At 45.0% G+C, this 19144-nt stretch overlaps 1 protein-coding gene across 1 annotated transcript in view; it reads right to left on the reverse strand.

Moving 5' to 3' along the window:
* TOMM70 (translocase of outer mitochondrial membrane 70) overlaps positions 1–13686 on the reverse strand; it is a 30226-nt gene extending 16540 nt beyond the window's left edge. Inside the window, exons 1-4 of the mRNA XM_066622674.1 lie at positions 13342–13686; positions 6736–6909; positions 2206–2332; positions 518–627 (exon numbers count right to left, since the gene is read on the reverse strand). Coding sequence (XP_066478771.1) covers positions 518–627; positions 2206–2332; positions 6736–6909; positions 13342–13599 — 669 coding nt within the window. The 5' untranslated portion in view covers positions 13600–13686. The remainder of the gene's footprint in view (positions 1–517; positions 628–2205; positions 2333–6735; positions 6910–13341) is intronic.
* Positions 13687–19144: the final 5458 nt, after the last annotated feature.

The raw sequence follows: 19144 nt of genomic DNA on the forward strand, positions 1-19144 counted from the left end.
AATTCTCAGTGCTAGTTTTAATACATTCAGCTCTAAATGGCATGACCAGGGCACCTGTAGAAATGCATCATCCCAGACCAACCTGCCCATTCCCTTCACTCCTCAAAGGCTCACCTCTTTCTAATCCTACCTTTTGAAGTAAGGCAGTGGCAATGGGGAAAAGGGCCTTCTCTACTAATGCACTGTGCCCTGAAATATTCTTCAAAGGAAGGTCTGCCTAGTGTGAATGCTGTTATTACCAAGTTGCTAGGTCAAGGAGACACTTTCTTCTTGAGATATAAGTATGCGTGCACTAAGACACCCTGCCTAAATGAATCTCATGAAAAGTCACGAAAGTTTGACTCATTTGAAAGTTAGGAATTCTTGTCTATCACAAAATTATTCTTCAATACTGAATGTATTTACTTAGAAGTATTTATTGATACATCTAATGGAGTGCCTTTGAGAGTTAAAGTCATTAGCATGGCCATATTTTTGTAAATGCAGAAGATATTTTATTCATTGTAATAAGTCTTACCTTATATTTCTCTTTGGCTTTTTCTTTCCCAAGAAGTTTAAGAACTTTATCAGCTAATAACATACTTTGCTGATTTTGAAAGCCTTCTAAAATGCAGACTGCTGTGACATCTACAAAAATTGAAAACATTACTAATTTATTGATGTTAAAAAACATTTGATTACTGAAAGAACGAACGTGTGCGTGCACACACAGACACACCCACCATTTCATCTAAATTCAATATGTTAAATACTAAGTACAAATGTCAGTTTATTAATCTCTGAATCACTATACATCTTTGTATTCCAATTCATGCATGGAAACTTCCCTGTCCCTACAGCAGCCCCTCCATGGCCCCCCATAATTCACTCTTGAGAGTCAAGGAACGCATCAGAGCAAGAAGAGATGCAATATGGGGAACTGCCAATGAATACAGATCAGCAAAAAACCCTCCTCCCTACAGCCACACAAAACAAAAGTGACTTCTGTTTATGCAAAAGCAGGCTAGGATAAAAAATTGTAAATTGCTACTAGATACAACTATATCCCAGAATAGATAGCCTAAATGTGACCTAGTTTTATCATCAAGAATTTCAAAAATATGTTTTCCTAGGTGTACATCCCCCCAAAACATTAACCACATATAATTTTGCTTTCCTTGTGTGAAAAGTAGTCTTTATTATCAACAAAAGCAGGCCTACACTACAGTTTTTCAGTAACTGTAAATTTATTTTTCACTTGCAAGATTGTTCTCTTAACCTTTATATCTGTATATCCATTCCAGTGCAGTTTTGTATCCCCCCCAGTTCTCCTAAATAAAAAATATGTAGCTCAGGCTTTTTAAAACTATAGGACAAACAAAACAACTACTGTGTACATAAAGGCCTGGATCAAGAAGGACATATGAAGGACTTTGAGGCAATCCTTTGAATTGCAGCTCCCTAGATCACCAACACCACTATGATTAGAAAAAGAAAAAAAGCTACGCAGAAACTGTGCACTAAGCTCTATGAATTCCAGTCACAGTATTTGTGCAAGTTCAAATTATTTGTATAATTCAATTATTTCACTCCATTTACAAATTTACTTACAGTATATACAGTGGGTATTGTCTGTATATACAGTTTTATAATTACTGGATTTATATCTGAAATCCACACTTCTACCCCGTCTTTCTTTTGCCAAAGCAAATGCTGAAGGCAACTTACAACATTTTCATAAAACAGTCATAAAAACATTTCAAACATGCAATATAAACACCACCGGGGTCTGCAAATTCAATTTATCAAATAATATAACTAGGAGTGAAAAAATAATAGCATCTGTGGAAAAACAAAAATGCAGCAAACAATATACAGGCACAGGAGGTCCAACCCTAAAAATCATCAATTAAAAGCTAAGTGAAACAATTTTTTATATTACAAAGAATATAGTTAAAACATTATTTGCTGATCCATAGAAAAAACTCTTCTGATAGCAAGAGCATAAAAATGTCAATTTGTCATTAGTGATATTAAAAGGTTCAGGATTCAGAATATTGGAGCCTGAAAATAACAACTAGTAAAAATCCACGGACAATAATATTTTGTTAAGAAACCTAAAGAATGTATGAGAATTGTAAAGAGCACTGGAAGAGAAAAATAGACTGATATTAGACTAAAGTTTGTGGCAGCAATTCTAATTTCATTTCAGTACACAGAACTCACCTTCTAAACATTCCTTCTTATTGTCTAATTTCTCATGTGCCTTTGCACGCCTGAAGAGAGCTTTCACATATTTGGGATTCAGCTCAACTGCCTTTGTACAGTCTTGTGCCACCTCTTTCCATTTTTGCTGTAGGTATAAAAATAACTGATTAAGAAAACAACTTTCCCCAAGAAAAGGGTAGTAGTATAGCTAATTTCTGCCACAATTCTCTGGTTTTTTTTTTATCTTACTGCAACTAAGCCTACATGGCTACATTAAATATCGTAGATACTCCCTATAGGGCAAGAAATTTCTGCAGACAAAACAAGCTTAGATCATCACCTCCTCTTATCTCTGAGGTTGCTAAGGGTCAGGGCTTTTCCAGCACCAGAGAAGCAATGCAGAGATAATTAAAGGGCTGTTAATCTCCAAGGTAACCTCCCTAGCAAGCTTCATTCAAAGTTAACCTTTTATTCTCCTCCTAAGAAAAGGGCTCAAGGCTTCCACTGAAATCAAGCAAGCCTCCTTCTCTTTAGCACAGCCTGCTGCAGGCCTCTTTCCATTTTGCAAATGCTTGGCAGAGCTCTGGTTTCTTAAACACCAGGATGTCATCCTCGTTTCCATTTGAAACAAAGTCCCAGGCTACAATTTAGTGCACTTAAGAATAACACTCATGGAAAACAATGGGTCTACTTCTGAGAAATAAGGTTGCAACTATGTGCAGCTGCACTTGCTCACAGTCATTCCTTCTTGCTAGTCTCTCCACTGTGAATTGAATTGCACAATACTAGTTATGTGTTCCAAGTTGTATGTTATATGTAGAGCTTCTGGCTCAACACACCAGGCACCTTAAAGAAGAATTTTATTCATGGTTCTCCTGCAGCGGTTCCCAACCTTTTTTCACTTGCATACCCCTTCGCAGCCCATTTCCATAAATTGTACCCGCATATTAGCTAAACATTTGTAATTAATATAAGCCCTCAACTCTATATGAAAACCTATACTTCATGTATTCATCACAGTATTTTGTCTTTTTATTTGTTTGAAGAACAGAAGAGTATGCCTTTGCACTGTTTTGCACCAGAAGTGCCTTGAGAAATTATTGGTGACTGATCACTTTCCATATTATGTTTCAGCTTTTTTACTGTGCTGATTTTCAATCACTGATTCATACATGAATTGATGACCCAAAGCTAGCTATTGGTAGGGCTTTCACAGCCAACTAGCTACCCCATTTCTTGCCTTGCTGGCCCTGCAAGGCATTCTGGAGCACTACCTGCCTTTTTCTGCCATTATTCCATTCTTTTTCAAATACCCCTAAAGGTCCTGTCGAGTGCCTTGGGGGTACACGTACCCCAGGCTGGGAACCACTGTTCTACTGGTATGTTGCTTACAGTGCTCTTACTCTGATAGTGTTTACAAAAAGGTTGTGAAGCCCAGAATTAAAAAATAAAGAATAAAGAATAAAAATGTATCTTATGATCTTTTACTATATTTTTAATTAATTAGAGACTGTACAGTTCTTTGGTAACAATTACTGGTAGGTTATTTTTCAGGATCTGGCCTCAGCTAAAATGAGACAAAATTATAGTCAGATACCCCTTATGTTTAAAACTCCCCCCTGTGACTTATCCAAGAGTCACAGAAAACTGTTTTCCACTCGATCTAGGCACAGGGATGCTCTGGGCATGCGAGTCTATTGCCCAACATCCCAGCAGGCTTTGCAGCACAACGTCTAGGCCAGGAGTGTCAAACATAAGACCCAGGGGCCGGATGTGGCCCGTGGACGCTTTTTATCTGGCCCTCAGGCTCTCATCTGCTGAGAAGTGCTGAGGTATTATTATTAATTATTAACAGTATTTATATACCGCTTTTCAACTAAAAGTTCACAGAGCGGTTTACAGAGAAAAATCAAATAACTAAATGGTTATAAGTATTACTGCTGAAAGTGCAGCCCACATGAAAGTTGGGCTCTCCCATATCTTGAAATATGATCAAGATTTGCATATTTTCTCTTCTGTCATTTGCAGCTAATGAGTTCCTAAGTGAGAATAAGTGCTTATTTTTTGTTATGCATTTAATGATATCACTTCCGGCCCTTCCTGCCCTCAGCAGGCATGATGAATGCTATTTGGCCCTCGGTATGAAACAAGTTCGACACTCCTGGTCTAGGCAGACATGACTGCCCACAGCATCCCTGTGCCCAGATCAAATGGAAAACAAAGCAGTACCATGGCGGAACAATAAGTGCCACTCACAGGAGGAAAGGGCTCTCACCAAACATCGAATAATGTCCACAGGCTGTAGGTTGGCAAGAACTGTTCGAAGAAGCGACCTATGCTGTCATCTGTTGTAAAACCCATTGATGATGCTCTATAAGTTAACAGTGGCAACATTACCAAGGATTTTAAAGTTAATCTAAGGGTGCAATCCAAACAGTGCCTTATGCCGGCCCAAGTCTCTTGGGCCGGCATAAGAGGGTCGCAAACATGCTGTAAAGCACGTTTACGCCTCCTCGCAGGGAAGCCAGGCCACGTTCCGAGAAGCGCTGGCCCGCGGAGGCTGGCATAAGCCTCCACCTCGGCTTCCCTGCAGCCGATTGTGTTGGCGCACTCATGCCAGCACAAGCAGCAAAGATAGGCTTGGGGGGCAGGGAGGAGGAGGGAAGAAGGCGTTTCTGGGTGGGGGAGGGCAGGTGATGGGCAGCCACGGAGGCGGGCATGCGGGGAGCCGGAGCTGGGACCTGGCAGTTATGATGGATCCCAACCCGTCCCCACGGAGAACAGAGTGGCTTCAAGCCGCTCTGCTCTCCTCAGACTTGCGATACCTCCAGAGATGGCGCAGGTCCAAGGAGACCCATTGGGGCCAGCAGCCCTTACCAAGGGGTAAGGCGAAGAGTTTCCCCTTGCCTCTGGCTGAGCTTCTGCTGCCCACAAACCTGCTTTGGATGCAGCACAAGCCTCCTGCCTTGGCTGCTCCAGCGCAGGTTTGGATTGGTCTCTAAGAGTGAAAACATAAACTTGTTTACACAGCAACATAGACCCACTGTGTTCAGTAGGATTTATTTCCCGGCATGTAAGCATAGGACTGCAGCCTCAATAATTTACTCTGGAGCAATCTTACTAAAATTTCACTGAAGTTGATAAGACTTCTACAAAGTAAATCATGTGGGTACAGAAACATTAATTCCACCATAGCAGAAGTCTAATAAGAACAATCACTGGAACCAGAATTCAGTGTGAAAAGAAAAAGTTTGCTCAAAAGGAAATGTGTTTTTTTTAAAAAAAGCAGGAAAAATTACTCCAAAACTGTTGAAAAAAGACTTGAGACCCTTATTTCAAGAGCAATATAACAACATCACACTTCAAATGAGCACGCTTGCAAGAGACCTACTAGACGTAGATTTGTTAAGCTAACTCCAATGTTATTGCTTCAAAACATTTTTAGAAAGCATATTAATTGCTGTAAAGGTAACTTTTTGGGATATACAACCAACTTATTTCTGCCCCCTATTTCCATACCAATTTAATTTGCTTACAAAACTCTGCCAAGAATTTGTCCCTCCCCAGAAATCCCATTTTATCGGTTAACATAACACACTTAATTTCTACTACATCTCTGATTTGAGATTCAATACTTTGCTAGGTTTTGCAGCTTGATAGTGATTTACTTTCACTGTGTTTTAACGAATATCAAATGAAAAGAGAAATAGTATGTTTAACAGCTTTTCAAGTACAAATAACTATAGGTTTACTAGGTTTTTAAAGTAGTAATTAAAGAATGAACAGAAACTCTAGCTGCATTATATAGCAGCAATTTTCAAGCTTTTTCATCTCACGGCACACTGACAAGGTGCTAAAAAGGTCAAGGCACACCAGTGGTTTTTTGAAAATTACAAGGCACACTGCACTGATGGTGGGGGGCTCACATTCACCAATGGCCCTATTAATAAAATGACCTTCTCCCACCTTCTCTCGTGCAGCAGACCTGTGGACCATTCGCAGCACACCAATGTGCCACAGCACAGTGGTTGAAAATCGCTATTTTGAACCGGCAGAGTAACTCAACAGGTAAGCAGCAGAAGCATATGTAGGAGTTTATAAATCTTTATAAAGCACTGCAAGCACTCCTAGAACTGGTGTCATCTTTACTATACAGAGAATCTAAGCCTCCATTAAAAGACAATCAGACAATTGGGTGCATTATATAATCTGTATAGGGCGGCAATCTTAGGAGATGCCAAGGTGAGTTCTGAAATTCAGTGCTTCTAGACTACAAACTTAACATGCTGTCTCCTTTCAATCATTTGCAGACCAGAAGCAACACTTCTGAATTAGAATACTGAACTATATAATTTTTTGTTTGTTTTAAAATTTCCTTTCCATTAATATGTCCAAAGTGGCTAACGATTAATGAGAAACATGAAGCCTGGGAGGTCAGAACCAATAAAGTACCAATAAAGTGTCCACACATACAAGGAAAAGCAGTGTAGGATATAGATAAGTTGCAAATAAACACATGCACACTATTTGGATATTTAAGATCCATACCAGTTGCTCATATGCTGCAGCTCTGTTCTGGTAGAAAGTAGAAAGATCAGCATTCTTCTCAGGGGGGCATAAACTGATGGCGTCAGCATAACACTGAATGGCTTGCTCGTACTTCCCAGCCTTGAAGTATTTGTTGCCTTTGTTCTTTGCAGCCTGGGCTTTATCCAGAGGGCTCTGGAAAAAGCAATACAGGTCCAACCTTGTTATACACTGATTTTTTATACACGGATTTGACTCAACACAAATCGCCACTGCAAATGAGAAGGAATGTGCTGATCCCTGGAGAAGGGGAAAAATGCACCCCTTTAAAATCACAGTTTAAAAAAAACTGCTTTTCTTACTGTTGTAGAGAGACAGCCATGCAAGCAACTATTCCATTCTTCAGCAGAACCAGGCAAAGGCAAGGGGTCCTTTGCATTTCTAATTGCTGACTGCCTCTCTACAACAGTAAGAAAAGCTGTTTTTAAACCATAATTGTAAATGGACACACTTTTTAATTTTTTAAAAACTATTTAACAAATTTTATGGTATCAGCAAGGAGTTCCAGAATCAAACCTCTGCATTTGGTGAGGCACAGCCTTATTACATTAGGAGCAATGGAGGGGCAAGAAACCCAGAAGTGGGTCTTTAAATCTATTTTTCCTGTTTTTTTATCCACTGATTTTTTTTATCCACTAGGGGTTCTGGAACAGAACCCTAGCAGATAAGACACAAACTGTACTTGCTATTCATAAAAATCTTGCCACAGTAGGGATTAAAAGTTAACCAAACAACCTTGTAACACTTACAACCCAATCCTAACATGCCCTGGAACAGACTGGCAAGTTGGCCTGTGCTGTCTCCAGAGTAGGGCTGGGCTGAGTTGCAGTGCAATTTGGAATAAGGAGAATTCATTCCCCTTATCCCGTTCAAGAGGTAGCTACCCCATGGGGCTACTCGGATCTGTGCCACCTAAAGAAGTGGAGCAGATCTGAGAGGCCCAGTATAAGGCCAGGCTGCTCAGGAGGGGAGTTAGGATCCAGTCTAAGTTTTGGATGCTAGTCCCGCCCTCCCCCAAGCCCAGTCCTCCTACTGGCCCAACCTCTTCCACTATGCAATGACCCCATTCTGCCCTCCCCCCCACTGTCCCCAGATCCTCTCCACTGGCCTGACTCTGCTAGCATATACTGACACAGCAGCAGAGCCCTGCTTCAGCCCTGCAGATCAGACACCCCAACCCAACCCCCCCCCCCCCCAGGAGCCAAGTCCAGCTGGTGAAGTGTGAGAAGTTTGGCATCTCTCTCAAGCCCTACTGGCTATCCACTCTAGGGAACTAGATACAAGGTACAAGGTGCAAATAGTCAGATTTGCAGAATGATAAAGCCCTCTGGCAGTCAGGTGCCTGCATGGTAGCTATCTTCATCACTGCTGCCTCTTTCTCTTGTCTCTGTGGGAGGGAGTGAATGTGTCTGTGTTTCAGCCTGGGAATCCTTAGCTACTGACAGCTTGAAAGCCAAGTGTTTTCCTAAGTGTTTCCACCCCTCCCTCCAACAGTGGGAAGAAATATGCTTGGGGCTGGCTAGCACATACAGAATGCAGAGGAATGTGTCTGCTAGGGAGAGAAGGCTCCCAGGTAAACACTTTAAAAGGATGGGGCTCCTTAGGAAATGCCTTTAGTTAATGACAGGGACCATAGAACAGGGGCAATGAAAAGCCCAATAGCCACCACATGTCTCCTCAGAGACAAGCCTATGCAAGTTTACTCAGAAGGAAGTCTAACGGAGTTTAGCGGGATTTGTGCTTCCAGGACTGCATCCTCAACAAGATCTTAGCTTTGCTTTTTAGCTAGCAAAAGGTCCCCCAGAGTACAGCACACGCTGCCTGCACAAAATGTTGCATATGTTGAGCATGTTGTCTTCATCTTATGGTGGCATGCTGTATGGGAAGACTGTCCTCTCCCCCCAATAGCCTAAAAGGGGAACAAGCCCGTGCAGTGCATGAATTTGCATAGAAAAGAGTTGCATAGTAATTAAAAGGAGCCTTGGAAGGAGAGGGAAGAGAAAAAATGCACTTTCCCCCTCTTTGCCAGGAGAGTGGCGATGGGGGAGGGCGGATAGGGTCCTAGGGGGGGCAGGATCAACAGTGGGTCCCCAGCCCCATATTTTATTTATTTCTGAGGAGCAGTGGTATGGAAAAGGTTGAAGACCATTGATTTAGATTATCTTGCAATTTAAAAAATCTTTAACGGGAAAACATTTTAAGTTTCTAGGAGCCAGCATTCATTTTCTGGATGGCTGGATTACTTAAGAACCTTGGACGTCTTCCACGCCTTAATACAAAAACACTGATAAGATTTTGCACACAAAGGCTTCCCCTGGTATCCACAGGAGATATGTCGTATGCCCCCCCACCCGAAAACCAGAAACTGCAAATAAGGGGAAACTCTAACTTCACAACTCCCCTAGTCCATTACTTTTGTTTATAATGATTACATTATCCCAAAGCAATGAGGTGTCTTGCTTGAACAAATGCAATAAGCAAAAAACTTAGAGCAAGACAACAGGCAAGCAGCCTGAAGGCTAGATGAGCAACTAAAAGCGAATGTTCAGCGAATGTTTGCTTCCTGTTCATTTTTAATTTCCCTTCTAGGCTGGAGGCTGCTTGTTTTGCTATAAACATTTTGCTTCTATCTAGAGGTGTTGGGGTTTTTTTGGTGAATGCAAAGTGCCGTGATTCAACACGATTTTAGCCCCATAGTTACGTGATAACTTATCCTAAATGTGTGGAAATGCCTGTAGCTGTATTGACTGACACTATACAACCTATATCAGCCATCTAGTACAATTTTACAGCAATAACAATTTATAAATATAACAATTTTGAAAAAAACAACAACACTACTTTCTACACTTCTCTTTTTAGTTAAAAAACAAAATCTGCAAAAAAACCCCATTTTAGAACACCTCTACTTTTAATGTTTGTTCAAGCAAGACACTATCATTTTGGGGGAATGTAATCAACATAAACAAAGTTAATGGTGTGCAGGGGGCCACAGATAACCTGATGTATGGATACCAGGGGATACCTGTAGAATAAATCAAGTAGCAATAAAAATGACTTTATCATGTCCCGTTTTTAATGAAAAAAAATAGACAGCTACTCATAACATTATTTGATGTCAAAGTATACCTGTTTGATTAAGATGGCAATCCTAAACACACTAGGGGAAGAAGTAACATTGAACACAGCAAAATTTATTTCTGAGTAAGCATGCAGTGGATTGTGCTGTAAATCTGGTATGGGAAGTTCTGATGTGAATACTGTAATTCTTGAGAATGAACATTTAGTAAGGAGACATCATGTTGATAAGAGAACAAAGGCATTCAAATTTCAGAGAGATTTTCAGATGGTGTAAAGTACAGAATTCATTCAGAGACTAATTTAACATGACACAGTTGCATGACACAGCAGTAAAAGTAAAGCTGTGCAGCAAACCATTATCTCTCTATAAGAATAAACTCCTTTATACTTAAGTATTGTTTAAACCACTAATCCACGGCTTCAGATAACTGATGTTCATGGCACAATATGAATGGTGCTCATCAAGTGCACAAAAGTACGTACATGTTCATGCTAGAATCAAAATGTCAACATCTGCAGTTGACAAGAGATATTATGTTCTCCCTATCCAAGGACATCTGAACCTCGGAAATCAGAGATTATAAATTTTCCCTTTGATGAATACTTACCGATACTGCAGTAAAATGTCTGTTTTTACATTAAATTAAGACTGCAGCAGGATACTTCTGGTTAACCGTAAGTTTACACTAATTCTCTAATATGATTTGCACAGGGCACAGATACCTAAATTTTGTGCCATTCATGAAGTATGCTTTGAAAATCTAAGTAATCGTTGTGCTATGCTTCTCCCTAGTGTTAAGGCAGAACAGACTAATAGCGTGTGGGCAGTGACATCTTCCTGACTTAAGCAAGTGCACCGAAATGGCCAGTACTGTACTATATTTCAGAGAAGCAGGGCAATCCCTGCAGCATTACTGCTGCCAGGAAAGGACAACCACATCCCTGGTGGGGTAGGCAGGATTTCACTGGGTAGCCATATGAAAGGAGTCTATCTGCAGTTGTAAGGAGAATGCCTTAATATTAGTTCAAGAAATGATCAAGAATGCATCTATATATGCTTTTGAAAATAAAAATAAAGTGTGTCTCTAATTCAGAAACAACAACACAGGGTTTCAAATCATGGTGGTCTACTCTATACTAAAGCTACTGTATTCTGAATTACAGTAAAACAACCTAGGTTTTCTTTAACTCTTTTAAAAATAAAATTACTGGAAGTTACCCAATAACACTCTTCTTTTCCAATATATTATCAATACTGGAGAAAAGAAGCCAGCCTACTTTGTATTATGAACAGATTCTTTAGAAGGAAAACTCAAATTTTAACCTTGAGCATTCCTACAGATTCCCAGTTCTTCAGAACGGAGAATCTACAGGAATGTTCAGAGTTAAGATACAATCACATAAGGTGGTGTAGCACTGCACCTAGTTTCAGAACTAACCTGACTGGCAATGTTGTTTCTTTGTTAACACTATCCACTTTGCCCATAAAGAAGATAATTCAGGAAAGGATAGTTGCCCACCCTTCCTTCCCTCTCACACACCAAATGCACTGCTTCTCTTGGAACCCTACTCCACACTCCTTACCCCCTCCCCAGATTCAAACCATCTCAGATTCCAGGCACATTGAACTGCAGTAGTTAAGGGGCCAGCAAGAATTTTTTCCCTTGCCATCTTAGACCCCTGGAACTGTGAAGCTGCAATGAGAAAAGACCACCCTGCATTAGACCTTCCTGACACATAAAGATCATAGTTTGAGAAACCCTTAAAAACAAGCCTCTATGGTGCAGGTCTGTGTTAAAAAGGACTGTACGATTGGCACTGCACAGTCAGCTTCAGCTTCTTTTAAATCTTAGAAGAATGTCGTTCTTTAAAAGATCAAGGGAAAAAGAATAAAAGCAGCACACTTGTAACTTAACACCAATGGGGTTTTGATTGAGGGATAATTTTAAGCTACTACATGCAACAAATGAATGATCTGCATGCCTGCCGTAACTGTTAGCTATCCAATTCCAATCTCAAGCTCTTACCACACAAATAGTTCCAATTCCACTGTGTATGGGTTATTTCTTTAAAACCAGCTGAGCCAACACATCTTTAACAATACTGACACCAACTCCATAAATCCAATCATATTCAGTTGAATAACCAAGAAGCCAGCACAGTTCTTGTGCATAAGGGATGACTTGAAGCTGTAATGTACACATACTCACACCTTTTTATGCTTCTACACTGTAGATGGTGCAGCTAAGAGAATTTAAAGATGGGACCCAAAGGTTCCTCTAACCCATGCCATTTGAAATCAACATATGCCTGCTCTTTCCTTAAGGACACATCTGACAGGAGCCTGTATAGGCCTGAGAACCCATAACTTCCAGGTGGATAAAAGTAGATTACACTTGCCATTTTGGATGTGGCAAAATCCTCTCACAGATAAGAGAGATTGTTTATTTGAAAGCAACCTCTGCTGAGAAGCTTTCTGCCTTCCCCAGGCAGAGCCTGAATCATTTTATCAAGTTCACCTTGGCTGAAGGTTCCCTTGGTCCTGGATTAGTAATGGCTCTAAGTTTAAAAACTATGCCATTCAAGCTTGAATGGAGAACAAATTAACTCATTTCAGTAGAATTCACTATAATTTTTTTTCTGCCCTCAGACACTACTCCTATCCTATCTAAAATCTCTACCAGTTTCAAAGGTGCTTACTTCCCCATAAGGGTGCCTAAGACTGAATCCTTAAAGCAACGCTGAAAGCAATGCTAAAATCAGGCTACAGATTGTGCAGACATGTTACCAACCTCTAGGCCAGTGGTTTTCAAGTTGCCTCCTGAAACACTGGGGTTTGTCAATACTGGTTGAAAAGCTTTCCTGAAAGGCAGTCTATCAGTGGCCTTCCAGGGTTCTCCAGCAGCTGAAGGGAGCCCTCAAGGAGAGTTTACCCAGTTCTCAAGGGATACCAAGCCCAGTCAGTGTTCCACCGTGAGCCAACTACTCACTCAAGGATTGGGTCCTGCAATGTGCAGGGACTCCACAAGAAGCTGCTTAACGGACAAGTTAAGCAGCCCAAGCACAGCCAGGAGCCCAGGCCCACCCTACAAGTAGATCTGGGCTCCAAAGTACGGGTGGGAGCCCAGGTCTACTAGCACAGCAAACCTTGGCCACAGAGGCAGGTAGCTCTGGGCTCCAAGTCAGGTTGAGGGCCCAGGTCTGCCCGCCCAGCAAGCCCTTGGCGTCAGACGCTTAGGTTCAACCCAGAGCCCAGGCCTACCCGCCTGGTTGACCTGGGCTCTGGAGTGAAGGCAGTGCTCACAGCGTGGCCCCCCCAACACAGGCTCCGCCCCTTCAGAGACACCCTGGCGTGAGCACAGCCCTACGGCACGCGGCCTCTGCAACGTTCCATTGCAGCCTAACGGCTGTGGCGCATACTCGCCACGGCCAACGGCTCAGCCCTGAGGCGCGCCTCCGTCCCGCGCGCTGCCCGCCTTCCCTCACCGTCTGGTCCCCGCCGTCGGCGTGGTCACCCCCAGCGCCGTCGGAGGGCCCCGGGCTGGCCCTCCCCTCAGGCGTCTTCCTCTCGCTCGCCCCTTTGCCCCGCGTGGCGCGCCTCCGCCGACCCCACAGGTACAGGGCGCCGGCTCCGAGCAGCAGCGGCGCCCCGATGGCCAGCGCCACCTGCCAGCGCGGCAGCCCCGGCCCCGCCGCGCTGCCACCCGCGCCGCCGCCGGCCTCCACGGGCTTCGAGGCGGCCATGCTCCCGCCCGCCTCGCAGCTCCCCCTGCGGCAGCCCAGGCAGCGAAAGGGAAAAGGGTCAGCGGAAACCAGGAGCCTGACGGCAGCGGGCCGCGAAGGCTTCCGCCCGGCCCGCACCCTCCCGCTCGCAAGCCCTGCGCCGCGCTGCAGCGACGCCTACCGGAGGGAGCGGAGAGGGCGGCGCGCTCCCGGAACGCGGGCAGTGAGCGCGCGAGAGCAAGGCGGGCGGCGCCACCTGCCGGCCGAAGGCGGTGCGGGCTCCAGTGGAACGTGAGAAGAGCCGCTGGACCAGGCCAAGGGGTCCTCTAGTCCAGCCTCCTGCACCTCCCAGTGGCCAGCAGGCGCCTCAGGCAGTGCGCAGCGCAACAGGAGGCCTGCACGCAGAGGCCTCCCAGGAGGGACCAGGAGGTGTTCATATCCTGGCTTTAACCCGTGATGGCCTCTTCCTCCAGCACTCTCTCCAGTCCCCTTTCAAAGGCACCCAGGCCAGATGCCATCACCACATCCTGAGGCAGGGAGTTCCACAGAATTGTAACCTGTGATGAAGTTTTCCTCCAGATCTCTTTCTGGTCCCCTTTTAAAGGCATCCAGGCCAGACAACATCCTCACATCCTGTGACCAGGAGTTCCACAGACTTGTAATCCGTGATGGACTTTTCCTCCAGAACTCTCTCCAGCCCCACCTTTTAAAGGCATCCTGGCCAGACACCATCATCCTGTGGCAAGGAGTTCCACAGACTTTTAACCTGTGATGTACTTTTCCTCCAGAAAAGTCCAGTCTCCTTTCAAAGGCATCTAGGACAGATGCCATGCCCACATCCTGTGGCAGGGAGTTCCACAGACTTGTAACTCGCGATGGGCTCTTCCTCCAGGAATCTGTCCACTTCCCTTTTAAAGGCTTCCAAGACAGACGCCATCACCACATCCTGTGTCAACGAGTTCCACAGATCACTTACATGCTGGGTAAAAAAATTTTTTTTTGTCTGTCCTATCCCTCCCAATAATTTTAGTTGGTTCTGGTTCTCATGTTATGTGAGACGGAAAAGAGTGTCTCTCTATCCACTCTATCCTTTCCATGCATAATTTTGTATGTCTCAATCATGTCCCACCTCAGGCGCCTCTTTTGTAAACTGAAGATCCCCAAACACTGTAGCTTTTCCTCATGAGGGAAGTGCCCCAAGCCAAGTAATCATTTTGGCTGCTCTCTTCTGCACCAAGTGGAGCTGACTCATGGGTACAGCTGGAATGCTTACACTCCTGGAGGCAGGGGTGAATGTATGTACTATACATGGTTGATGGAAGGCACTTTTTGTGTGAACTGTAACTGTAAACCGCTTTGGAAACTAATCTTGACCAAAAGTGGAAAATAAATAAACATACCATCCTGTATACACATATAATCAAATGTCCATGTATAAATGTGCACTTAATTAGTAATAATTGGGCACAGTAGTAATCAAGAGGATAAATTAGTAGTGATTAATTCAAATCCCATTTGTATTGGCAACCTTCAGTCTCGAAAGACTATGGTATCGCGCTCTGAAAGGTGGTTCTGGCACAGCGTCTAGTGTGGCTGAAAAGGCCAATCCGGGAGTGACAATCCCTTCCACACCGGGAGCAAGTGCAGTCTGTCCCTGGTCTGTCTCCCTGGCTATGGGCCTTCCTTCTTTGCCTCTTAGCCTCAGACTGTTGGCAAAGTGTCTCTTCAAACTGGGAAAGGCCATGCTGCACAGCCTGCCTCCAAGTGGGCCGCTCAGAGGCCAGGGTTTCCCACTTGTTGAGGTCCATCCCTAAGGCCTTCAGATCCCTCTTGCAGATGTCCTTGTATCGCAGCTGTGGTCTACCTGTATGGCGCTTTCCTTGCACGAGTTCTCCATAGAGGAGATCCTTTGGGATCCGGCCATCATCCATTCTCACGACATGACCAAGCCAACGCAGGCGTCTCTGTTTCAGCAGTGAATACATGCTAGGGATTCCAGCACGTTCCAGGACTGTGTTGTTTGGAACTTTGTCCTGCCAGGTGATGCCGAGGATGCGTCGGAGGCAGCGCATGTGGAAAGCGCTCAGTTTCCTCTCCTGTTGTGAGCGAAGAGTCCATGACTCGCTGCAGTACAGAAGTGTACTCAGGACGCAAGCTCTGTAGACCTGGATCTTGGTATGTTCCGTCAGCTTCTTGTTGAACCAGACTCTCTTTGTGAGTCTGGAAAACGTGGTAGCTGCTTTACCGATGCGCTTGTTTAGCTCGGTATCGAGAGAATGAGTGTCGGAGATCGTTGAGCCAAGGTACACAAAGTCATGGACAACCTCCAGTTCATGCTCAGAGATTGTAATGCAGGGAGGTGAGTCCACATCCTGAACCATGACCTGTGTTTTCTTCAGGCTGATTGTCAGTCCAAAATCTTGGCAGGCCTTGCTAAAACGATCCATGAGCTGCTGGAGATCTTTGGCAGAGTGGGTAGTGACAGCTGCATCGTCGGCAAAGAGGAAGTCACGCAGACATTTCAGCTGGACTTTGGATTTTGCTCTCAGTCTGGAGAGGTTGAAGAGCTTTCCGTCTGATCTGGTCCGGAGATAGATGCCTTCTGTTGCAGTTCCAAAGGCCTGCTTCAGCAGGACAGCGAAGAAAATCCCAAACAAGGTTGGTGCAAGAACACAGCCCTGCTTCACTCCGCTTCGGATGTCAAAAGGGTCTGATGTGGAGCCATCGAAGACAACAGTGCCCTTCATGTCCTTGTGGAAAGATCTGATGATGCTGAGGAGCCTGGGTGGACATCCAATCTTGGGGAGAATCTTGAAGAGGCCGTCTCTGCTGACCAGGTCGAAAGCCTTTGTGAGATCTATGAAGGCTATAAAGAGTGGCTGTCGTTGTTCCCTGCATTTCTCCTGCAGTTGTCTAAGGGAGAATACCATATCAGTGGTGGACCTGTTGGCTCGGAATCCACACTGCGATTCTGGATAGACGCTCTCTGCAAGTACCTGGAGCCTCTTTAGTACAACTTGGGCAAACAGCTTTCCTACAACGCTAAGGAGAGAGATGCCGCGGTAGTTGTTGCAGTCACCCCCGTCACCTTTGTTCTTGTACAGCGTGATGATGTTTGCATCCCTCATGTCTTGAGGTACTCCACCTTCTCTCCACCTTCTCTCCAGCAGAGACAGAGCAGAGACAGAGGACAGAGAAGACCAACAAGGCGGCAGACTGGTTTGAAGCCCACTCTGAGGAGTTGACACCAGTCATTGAGGAAAAGAGGAGAGCTCAAGCAGCATACAAGGCCTGTCCCAGTGAGCGCAACCTGCAGGTCCTCCGAACTGCTCGCAGCAAAGTCCAACAGACTGCCAGGAGATGTGCTAACGACTACTGGCTCCAGCTCTGTTCCGAGATACAGATAGCAGCTGACACGGGCAACATCAAGGGGATGTATGATGGTATCAAGCAGGCCCTAGGTCCAACACAGAAGAAAATTGCCCCTCTGAAGTCTGCCACAGGCGAGGTCATCCAGGATCGGGCGCAGCAGATGGAACGCTGGGTGCAGCACTACTCTGAGCTATATTCCAGAGAAAATGTAGTCACCGAAGAAGCACTGAACAACATTGAGTGCCTGCCTGTGCTGGAAGAGCTTGACAGTGAACCAACCCTAGAAGAACTTCACGTGGCCCTGGACTCCCTTGCCTTTGGCAAGGCACCTGGAAAAGACAGCATCCCTGCTGAAGTCCTAAAATGCTGCAAAGAGATCATCGTCACTGAGCTGCATGAAATCCAAATCCCATTACTGAATCCTTAATCCCATAGGCTGTAATGGTGAATGGGCAGCAGTGTAACCCCTCTCCAGTAGCAGTTTGTTTAATCCTTTATGCACACAGCCTAATCTGTTCTGTCAGTTTCGCAACCCTATACAAATTAGGGTTTGTCCCAGACCCACAGTTTTGGAACCACTGCTGTATAGGATTTCAGCCTCAATCATATGGGATTAAGGATTCAGTAATGGGATTTGAATTAATCACTACTAATTTATCCTCTTGATTACTACTGTGCATAATTATTGCTTTCTTGGGTTACAACCCAGCTGCAATAAAAGAATCAATGAACTCCTGCATGAAGAAACACTAGTTTAATAATGTGCTCTGGATATTCAGTTTTTTTTAAGTGCACATTTATACATGGACATTTGATTAGCCTGAAGGTTTCCTAGGAGTCAGTTGAGACAAGGGGTCAGCCATACCCCTTGGCATTTATAAAGGCATTGCTGGCTGGGCAGCTGAGACTCCAGCCAGCCTGGGAAGATCCTTTTTGCCTGGGAGGAGGATGAGGATGAGTGGGAGCCAGAAGCTGCTCGCAAAGGCATTGCTGGAGTGCTCCCCACTGCCCAGCCAGCAATGCCTTTGCTAGCAGCTTCTGGCTCCCACTCATCCTCATCCTCCTCCCAGGCAAAAAGGATCTTCCCAGGCTGGCTGGAGTCTCAACTGACTCCTAGGAAACCTTCAGGCTCACCTGAAGGCTCAGGTGGACAAATGCAGGTGGTGGCACCTCTGCTCCAGCTGCAGCTGCAGCCAACCAGAGGTGCCTGCGGTCTGAAGCCCATCACAAACACACACACAGGCACCCACCTTACAACGTGCCAGTGGGCCCCAATCCTCCCTCGGCCCTGTGGCTTCCCCTTCAAGCTTGTCTGGGCACTCGCACATGCCTAATGAATGTGATTCAAGCTTGAGCATACCATTTTCTCCCCTGCTGCCACACCACTTCCAACTCCCTTCCTCCATGTTCTCTGACCAGCTGCAGTCCCAATTCCTGGGGAAAGCACATCCAGAACCCAGAGGCCCCCCTCCAGCCAGCGATGCCTTTGGGATCATCCTTCTCCTCTTCATTACTCCCACTCCTCTTCCTCAGCCTCACCCCCTCCCCAAAGGGTCTTCCCTGACTCCTGAAAAACTGGGCTGCCAGGGCTCACCTGAAGGCGTGGGGTCGAGGAGGAATGGAGGTGGTGGCATAGCACTTCTTCTCTAGATGCAGCTGCAGCACGAGGCTGCAGAAATGCACACACCTTGCAGTACGCCTGCGCTTCGCTTTCTTGCTTGTCTGGGCGCTCATACACAAGGAGGGAGGGAGTTGGAGGCGGAGGGACAGGCAGGAGAGGTGAGAAACAGTCTGCTCTGATTGGTTCTAATCGACTCTGATATGCTCTGATTGGCTGCTGGTGCTGCAGAGGCTTTTTTCCTTCCTGGAAAGCAGGAGTGTGTTTTTTCTTTCTTTTCACCAGAGAGGACATGAACCATCTGGTGGGGTCCACAGACCACAGGTTGGGAACCCTAACTCTAGGGCCTCAAAAAAGTTTGCTACAGTGTTACCTTGGAGTAAAACCTAATAACTGCAGTAGGATTACTTTTGAGTAAGCATAGGACTGCATAGATGCAGAGGGGGGTTGTCACAGAATCCTGGGCAGCATACCTTCAGTGGCAGAAATGCTGCCTCCACCATGACTGCTGGGGCCCTACCCTCCCTATTTTGAAGGATATTCTGAGGCCTAGGAAAGCCACACATGGCCTAGGCT

Source organism: Tiliqua scincoides, chromosome 3 (assembly GCF_035046505.1).
Source record: "Tiliqua scincoides isolate rTilSci1 chromosome 3, rTilSci1.hap2, whole genome shotgun sequence".
NCBI classification, from domain to species: Eukaryota; Metazoa; Chordata; class Lepidosauria; order Squamata; family Scincidae; genus Tiliqua; species Tiliqua scincoides.